This window comes from Kogia breviceps, chromosome 8 (genome assembly GCF_026419965.1).
Source record: "Kogia breviceps isolate mKogBre1 chromosome 8, mKogBre1 haplotype 1, whole genome shotgun sequence".
NCBI classification, from domain to species: domain Eukaryota; kingdom Metazoa; phylum Chordata; class Mammalia; order Artiodactyla; family Physeteridae; genus Kogia; species Kogia breviceps.
Genome location: NC_081317.1, coordinates 67279804 through 67289239, shown reverse-complemented (window position 1 = coordinate 67289239; position 9436 = coordinate 67279804). Strand labels below are relative to the sequence as shown.

The 9436-nt window shown below is 37.8% G+C and overlaps 1 protein-coding gene across 1 annotated transcript; it reads right to left on the bottom strand.

Moving 5' to 3' along the window:
* Positions 1-465: 465 nt before the first annotated feature.
* On the bottom strand, positions 466-6409 carry LOC131761301 (prorelaxin). Its single transcript, XM_059071931.2, has 2 exons — positions 6199-6409; positions 466-806 (listed from the first exon to the last, which is right to left on the bottom strand). The coding sequence occupies exons 1-2, from the start codon at positions 6407-6409 to the stop codon at positions 466-468; spliced, it is 552 nt and encodes a 183-aa protein (XP_058927914.1).
* Between the last annotated feature and the right edge of the window lie 3027 nt (positions 6410-9436).

Here is a 9436-nt window from a genome sequence, read left to right as displayed (position 1 = left end):
CTATTAAAATAATTCATTTGATATTAAGTTGTGAAAGAACATTTGGGCATTATGTTTGGAAGGAAAATGGTGACAGATTATAATTTATCAGATACAAATTTCAAAAATAGACTTGTCCATTCTCACTTATGCAAGACATAGCATTTTACTAAGCTATCTAGTTCTAAAATTTTCTTTGAGTTATTGTGTGTGGCTAAAGTGATAAAGATTTTATTGTCATTTTAAGTTAGTAGCATTAAAAAAGCAATAACAATTATATCATTAATAAAAAACAAAAATCTCACATAAAAAGTATTATTATCAGAAACTACAATAATGCAAGGGACATTTTCTTATACATTAAATGAAAAACCTAAACACTAAAAATAATTTCTCATATTCTAGTAATCAGTGGGGTGACAGAGGCATCAGTGAATGTGTCAGTGAGAATACATGTGAACATTTGATGAAATACACAGCTTCATCTCAGCATAATCTAGCAATATCTTTTCTGATACAACCTACTTGACAACATTTCTCACTCAGAGTCATACGGAACAGTCTTTTTTTTCGGGAATGTTTATCTAAGCCTAAGTTTTTTAATTCTGAAAGACTTTTGTCTTCTGCTTCATTTTGTCTATTAAGAATAATTTTCTTAAATTCTTCAAAGTTAAGATTTGAATCCTTTAATGCAGATTGTTGTAGCCCTCTCAGTGATGGCTGCCTCTCAGACAGTGTTGCCTTCAGCTCCTGTGGCAAATTAGGAACGAATTCCAACAGCATCTTTAAGGTTTCTGCATCTTTGGTGATGGAGGGTGGCATGATTTCTAATTTTAAAAAGAGGGGGAAGAGAAAAAATATTCATGTTAAAGTACATCAGGAAAACTATAAAATTTTGCATAGACACAAAGGAAAGCATTGCCTCAATAGAATTCTACAATAAAACAGAATCAGCAAGTTTCCCGATATCTAAAAAGCTTAGTTTATTATAGTTGGGCAGGTTAAACAACATTACCAAGGTTCTGCTTTACTCCACTCGTACCCTTGTCATCTCTCCTCATGTCCCTTTAATGCTTTCACCATAGCACTTTTTTATCTCTGACACTTCTGAAGTCATCTTGATCCTCAAAAACACTCAGTTTGACCACGGATGAATTTTTATTACCTGAGTAATTTATTTCCATGACTAAGCAACTTCTGAGTTATGATAGTAATCCTTGAAAAGTATATTTATTATTTTAAATTATCAACTGTTCCATGGTGGCAAGTTACTGCTTCAGGGTTAAGTTAAAAAGGCAGAATTTCCAACTGCTCTGATCTAGCAGGCAGAAGATACCAGTCTCTGATGCTCCTCATACATGTATTTAATAATTTCTCTTCCCTAGAGTATTTACCGCAAATCAGTAATGTTTTACTTTATGGAGAAATGGGTTAAAAGAACACTAACCAACAAATCACTGACTATAAGAGATTTTTAAAAATCTGTTGTGGTGTGTGTCTACTAACTACTGTGTATGGTTTTTGTTCCAATGTTGTAGATCATAAACTATGCAAGTTCTGTGTGTTCCCTAGGAAGGGAGCCTGGTCTTAAGTAGCATCCCAGGATTGGATATACATGAAGGTTGAGACTTGGACTGGGAACTTTCAGGGACCTGCTGACATCTTCCTTCTTTACACCCATTCAGTTCAGTTGAACATCCATTGATAGTTTCCATGTCTCTGGCTCTGCCAGATTAGAGATATAAATAAAAAGAAAACATCTTTCCTGCCCTCAGAAAACTTCAGGTAAATTCTATCCTAACCTTACCTATCCCCATTACACAATTTTGAGAGTTATAGCACCAAAAAAAAAGTTGAAACACAGATGAAGTTTATAGTGTAAACCTGGATCACTACTTGCTGTTTTTCATGGACAGCAAAACTGTCCATTTCAGCTTATAATAAGACATTCTTCCTGAAATACTGGAAACAATGAGGTCAAGAGATATAAATCTAAGCATGGAAGGTGGATTCCTGGGCAACCACTGATGCCTACAGATCAGAGAAAACCATGCTCCCTCACTCAGGCAGGAATGGTCTCCGCTTGTTTACTTCCTATGAGTTCTGTAGCAAGAATCTCAGCCAACAACAAACTTCAACAATTGGAGTTTTCAGTGGAAAGAAAACAATACTCTAACATTTTATTTTTCCTCCTAATGTTTTCTCTCATTCAAGTTCCAAACTGACAATGACAGATGAGAATTTATACCATTTTTTTGTAGTCAGAAATGTTAACATTTTCCCTCAGTAAGACATCTTAAATTCAATTCAATCTCCTCATAAAAAGTCTCCTTGCTCTAACTTAAACCTTCTCTAATTGGAGCTTTATTGAATACAAAGAAAAGCTGATTGTAACTTTCCATATACTTAAAGCCAGTTAATGAATCAGGCAAAACATTTGTAGTTTCTATTACATTTATTCATAGGTTGTTTTTGACACTTTTTTTTTTCAATTTAAAAACTTTTTATTTTGAAACACTTTTTTTTTTTTTTTTTTTTTTGCGGTACGCGGGCCTCTCACTGTTGTGGCCTTTCCCTTTGCGGAGCACCGGCTCCGGACGCGCAGGCTCAGCGGCCATGGGTCACGGGCCTAGCTGCTCCGCGGCATGTGGGATCTTCCCAGACCGGGGCACGAACCCGTGTCCCCTGCATTGGCAGGCGGACTCTCAACCACTGCGCCACCAGGGAAGCCCGAAACATTTTTAAAGTTACAGAAAATTCACAAAAATGTGACAGAGTTCCCATATATCTTTTTTTAAAAATTATTTTTGGTAAGAACATTTAACGTGAGATCTACCCTTTTAACAGAATTTTCAGTGCCCAATACACCACGATTATCTATAGGTACAGTGTTATAAATCAGATTTCTAGAACCAATTCATCTTGCATAATTGAAATTTTATACATGATAATTAGCAGTTCCCCATTTTTCCCTCCTCCCAATCCTGGTAACCACCATTTATTCTTTGCTTTTATGAGTTTGACTGTTTTAGATACTTATAATAGTGGAATCAAGCAGTATTTGTCCTTCTGAGACAGGCATTTTTCACTTAGCATAATGTCCTCCAGGTTCATCCATGTTGTTGCATATTTTAGGATTTCCTTTTTTAAGGCCAAATAATACTCCATTGTATGTATATACCACTTTTTCTGTATTCATTCATCTGTGGATGGACATTTAAGTTGTTTCCACATCTTGGCTATTGTGAATATTGCTGCAGTGATTATGGGAGTGGTAATGTCTCTTCAAGATCCTGATTTCAGTTCTTTTGAATAAATACCCAGAAGTGGGATTGCTGATCATATGGTAGTTCTTTTTTTTTTTTTTTTTGAGGAACCTTCACACTCTTTTCCATAGTGAATGCACAAATTTGCTTTCCCACCAACAGTATACTATACATGGGTTTCAATTTCTCCACATTCTTAACCACACTTTTCTTTTGTTTTTTGATAATAGCCATCCTGACAGGTGTGAAGTGATAGCTCATTGTGGTTTTGATTTCCATTTCCCTGATGATTAGTGATATACAGCATTGCTTCTTATACCTGTTGGCCATTTGTATGTCTTCTTTGGAGAAATGTCTATTCAAGTCTTTAGCCCATTTTAAAACCAGGTTATTAGTTTTTTTGCTATTGAGTTGTAGGAGTTCTTTATATATTTTGGAAATTAACCCCTTATCAGGTACATGGCTTGCAAATATTTTCTCCTATCTCATAGGTTGCCCCTTCATTATTGAGTATGTCCTTTGCTGTGCAGAAGTATTTTCGAGTGATGTAGCCTCACTTGTCTAATTTTGCTTTTGTTGCCTGCATTGTACTCTTTGTTAAAATTATTTTTTTAATTTATTTTGAAACATTTTGCAATTCACAACAACTTTAGGTTCTGGAGTCTAAAAGATAATATCCTAATCAACCTGAATTCATACAAATGCCTCCTAATCAGTATATTTTGGACTAAACTCTTACTAACATAGACTTCTTCAATTAAAAATATCTATCTTGGGGGCTTCCCTGGTGGCGCAGGCTCCACAATGGGAGAGGCCACAACAGTGAGAGGCCCGTGTACCGCAAAAAATAAATAAATAAATAAATCTATCTTGTTTTTAAAACGGTACAGTGAGTATTATTTCTGCACGCATTGTGGGAAAATAACAATTTAATAACGTAAAAACAGAAACTATCAAACAATAGAGGTTTTAAACCTCATGAATCACAGATTATTGACATTTACTTCCAAAGTGATTCTTAACTAGTAATTTAAACTCTTCCCTGATCTTCACTTGCAGGCAATATTTTCTTAGATTATTTCCAGTCAAATTATGTATTGAGCAGTGACGAAGACAGTTATTTAAAAATATTTTAAAATCACTATCCTTTTCTACAGAAATAGAAATTTGGCCAAATATCTAGATAGGTATAAATGTAGTCAGAAAACCATTTTTAAGCAACAATCTGGAGACAACCTAAATGTCTACTAAGAATGGTTAAATATATGTGGTAGATTTATGACGTGGAATACCAGAAAGAAATTTTAAATTATCTTTTTGGAGTCTAACAACGTGAGAAAATGCTCACAATATAATGTTAAATGAAAATGCAGGAGATACACATACCTATTGCCAAATATTAATATTGCTTTCCATTTCCTCATTTAATATAGATATTTTCATTTTCTCATTAAATTCACAGATTTTTTTCAGTCTTTAATATCTAATGGTGCTTTTCATTTTTATTATTGTATTTATGTATATTTTTCAGTCTTTAATATGATCATATTATTTATTGAGAAAAAGTGAAACAATGAAGCAAATGCAATCTGGTCTTGCCTACTTTGAGTCAGTGAATTCCTAAACTCTGTGGTACTCTTCTATTAATATTATACAAGAAGTATGTAAAAACTTGCATTAAATAAATCAGTCTCTGACCAACAATGTAGAAAACTTAGGTAAAAAACTTTATAATCATATTTTTTTATAATCATATTTTAAGTCCCATAAAAGGGCAGTACATGTACTTAGTGTGCGCAATGATTTTACATGAGGGACACTTATATAGAGGATATGCATATAGCCTATAAATATAGTTGTAATTTATCATAAATTGCATGTGTTATGAAATATAAAACAGTTATTCATAATTGAGCTTGCCCTCTCTGATTTTAACATGACCCATTACAATGATTAGATTAGGCTATACCTCAGTGAAAGCTTCCATTGTTACTTAAACTTAACTTCCAATTTATCTCTATAAATGCTTTATAACTTAACGGTGTTTTTTAGAAAAAATTCCAGATTTAATTCTGAGATCTTGCTTTTTTAAAGAAAATCCATTGCAGCTTCTAAATGCTTGAAGCATCAATCACGTTTTCTGCTTGTTTGGCTGAAGGGCAAACTTCCCTTGACTCTTGTTCCCCTTTAGTTTCTCTTGTAGACCATCAGGCCCTTTTCTTTCTCTTTAATCCCTTCTCTCACACATGAACTTCAAGAGTCAGTTCAAAGAAGTGGGAGGCTAGGTCCTCCCCTTTGGTGAAGTTAACAAATAAAAATAAAAGAGTAAGTTTTCGATGGCATGGGCCACAGACGAGCTTGCTTTTTTTTTTTTTTAAACAAAGAAGAAGGGTCGTTAAATTTAAGGCCCTCTTTTATGTTTACACTTAAGGACCCTATCATAGGTCTCTGCCCTATGCCCTTTGGTGCGCAAATACGCTTGATAACCAGCTCACACCTCACTGTTTGCCCCCTGTCATCTCAAGTTAAGATGCCCTGTCCAGTTGCCCCATCCACCAGCAAGCCTTCAGTCCTGCCCTCGGACTTATCCTCTGGCCTGAGTAAGGATCCTCAGGGCTGAGTACGCCCCGTCTACTGTGGGTCTTTGAGCACTTACCTCCCTCTGTAGCTTCCTCCTTCTCCCTCCCTACCCCGCCACCCGGACTGCCAGGAGGTGAAGGCACCAAGTACCTCTCAGGTAAGGCCACTTGCTGTTCCCGCTGCGTTCCCTCCCTGTGGTGTAATCCCGGGTGGAATCCTGACTAGAAAGCAAGTTACGAGGCAAAATCCCAAACTTTTAGGCACCGGCAGCTTCAGAGTCATGTGGGCCGCCCTTCCGATTGCTTGGCAGCCGGACAGCAACCAATGGGAAGTGCGGAGTGGCAGGTCGGGGGCGGGGGTTGGGTGCTCTCACCTGCTGGCGGTCCGGATCTCAGCCAAGGCTCCTCCAGGCTCAGAGCCGTTCTCCCCCAGGAGACCGAGCCACAGATGTCTACCCAGAGGCGGACTAATTCTCGGCCGCATGCCTTAATAAGGTCGTTCGTCCTCTGGCCTGAAATCTCTCTGGGAAGTTGGCTCAGTAGCAGCCAGACCCCTAGCAGGTGGGACAAGAACAGGCGCGGCATCCTGGACCTGATCTCGTCTGCTCTGAGCGTTTTAGCCTTTCTCGAGATACTGCACCTGCTGTAGCCTACCAGCCTCCGTCAGTGTGCCAATCCTGGCCTTTAGGTTGCTTTCCCTGCCTAGCTCCACCAAGCTTTTATAGCCGTCTGGCTACCACTTAGACCTTGAGTCAAGGGTCCAAGCTCCACCCCTTTCCCCACCCACCTGTTTGAAATACCCCCTTACCCCACCAGCTCTGGTTTACCCTTACCAACTTTTCTCCATTTGCCCATCCCTCTGTTCGTGGCACTTTTACAGCTGTTTGTGGTTTTTTTTTTTCCTCTCTTTTTTCTTTCCCTCAAACCATTTTGTATACTTGGGTAGGGTTAGTCAATATTTGAAGTCTTTATTATAAAGCTAGGCATGGCCACTGTGCTAAATTATATTAAGAATAAAATTGAAATCACCCATATTCTCACAACCCAGCATGAGCCTTCAAATCTAAATAAGATTATAGTTAGATTAATTAATATTGTGTCTGATATATCAGTAATTAAAAATATAATGAATGAATGGATATATCATTGACAAGAGAGGGAGAACTGATGACTTTTTATCTAAATCCTGGTGAAAACATTAAAATCCTCAATGCATCACTTTAGGCTTGTACAGTATCCTAAGTTTACAATGCACTTTCTCCACTGACTTTGGACTCCTCTGGGACATAGCTTGATTGTAACCAGTTACTTGAGTATTTTAATTTGAGATTGTATTCTGTGTCTCGAGAGAGACCAAAAAAGAAAAGAAAAATAACAATGGAATTCCACAGTTCCAGAAAGAATATTTTGGAATATAATGCAGATTACAGCACAAAAATTATACGATTATTTTATTTTTTCTGTACCCTATGTTTGCTGTATTTGGTGAGGTAATTTTTAACACTTTCTAATTTAACTTTAAAAAATTCAATATAGTTTGAGTTGATATGTTCATTAAGGTTTTCTAGATGGACAGTAAACTTGTAAGTTCAAATACGTTCATTTTTCAATAATTTATTTGCTTGTTTTCATAATGTACTCAGATTACCTCAGCTCCACCAGGTAAATCAGAGACCTGGAAGAAGTTAGGGTAGCTCTGAATTTAAGCAAAAAGTCAACAATCACTTAGTTACAAATATAGCTATGGAATAGAGTAGTTCTAATTTGTAGATTGCTGCTAATTTTAACAGGGCACACTCAGCGCTGGTCATATGCTATGCATTGCATAATTGCTCAAAAAAATCTGACCAAAGCTGTGGGATGATCACAATAGTGCTTTTAGATGGGTTTCTGCTAAGACAAGCAATTTGGGACAGGCTTCTCAAAACTGAGGTTTGATGGTATTTTTGTGGGTTCACAGTTGTTGCAAAAAATAATCCATTTACAGGGCTGTTCTCCAAAGTAACTGCTCTTTTAAAATATAAACTTCCAGGGGAGTGTAACTTTTTACCTTATTTAGGGAATCTTATAGAGTCCTCACAACTCTCCAGTGAAGTGGCCATTTTCTCATTTTACAGAGAGAGGAAGCAAGCTGAGAGTAGTCAAGTAAACTTGTACAACCTTGTCTAGCACATGTGCCAGATGTGGGCTTGCCCTACTGTTAAGGGTAACAGGAAAATTCAGGATTCATAGCCTTTATAGACACAACTAAATGGTATTTCATATTCTTAAAACAAACACAACAACAAAACCCAAAGAAACCTCTTTAAAGAGAAAAACCAAATGTGTGCCATGCACACACCTGGAAAGTTCTGGAGCTGGGATTCCTACCCATGTCTACTGGATTCCAAAGCCCCCTTTCTTTGATTCCACTGTATCCCTTGGATCTAGCTCCAGTTAGGATTAATGGTGAAAGCTAATGGATAAACAGTAATGTCTTTAAAACAGCTGTTGGAGGTACAAAGCAGTAAGCAAACCTATAGTAACAGTAAGTGAAACTGCCTCAATCTCCTTTTTAGACCCTTTACCCTTAACTACCTCAAGTCTCTCTACCAAACTCAAGCTGTAAGTGGTAGAAATGATTTTCTAATGTCTCCTGCAGGTAGCAGTGTCCGTGTGACATAGTTCTGGCCAGTAGGACATAAGCACACGGGTGGACATTTCTGGCAAAACCTTTGCTTTTCTGATCCAGGCACTAAGTCTTCTTCTGTCCCCTTCGTTTCCTATCTGAAACACGTACACTGAGCAGCTGTTTTGGAACCAAGAGGTGGGGAAAGTAGGAGGTAGCAACAGGAAAAGTGTGAGGAGCCTTCTGGCATCATTCAGATGCTAAACAGAGTTAGATGTTTACCCCCACAGACTTATTTGAAGCTATTCTTTTAGCATTTTCTGTTATTTACAGAGAACACATTTCTTTTTTTTTCCTTTCTTTTCTTTTTTTTTGTGGCACGCGGGCCTCTCACTGCTGTGGCCTCTCCCATCGTGGAGCACAGGCTCCAGACACACAGGCTCAGCAGCCATGGCTCACGGGCCCAGCTGCTCCACCGCATGTGGGATCTTCCTGGACTGGGGCACGAACCTGCGTCCCCTGCATCGGCAGGCAGACTCCCAACCACTGTGCCACCAGGGAAGCCCCAGAGAACACATTTTTAATTGATACATATATATAAGTGGAGGAAATATTTTATACAAGAAATAAGTTTACATTCATCAGTTTCTCATGAGAGTTTTAGGTATGCTTTAGTAGTTGCAATTTAGTAAGCTTTAGTAGATTCAAGGCTTTAGTAGTTCAAGTTTAGCTTGAATTAGATATTTTAAAGATTGCAGTAATTATTTAAGTGCTTATGCTAGATGGTTTACCACAGATTATTTTTGTACCACTTAAAACCCCGTCATATAATAAGAAGCAGTGAATGCAGATTCTGGGACCAGGAACACTGCCTCCAGGGATTTTGTGGAGGAGGAGATGAGGGACATAGGTCGGGGCAGGGTTTGGGGAGCTGGTTTTTGTCTCTGGGGCTGCATCTTTGTCCTGCCCAGGGTATAAGTTTCCTGGGCACTGCCACTGTTCTT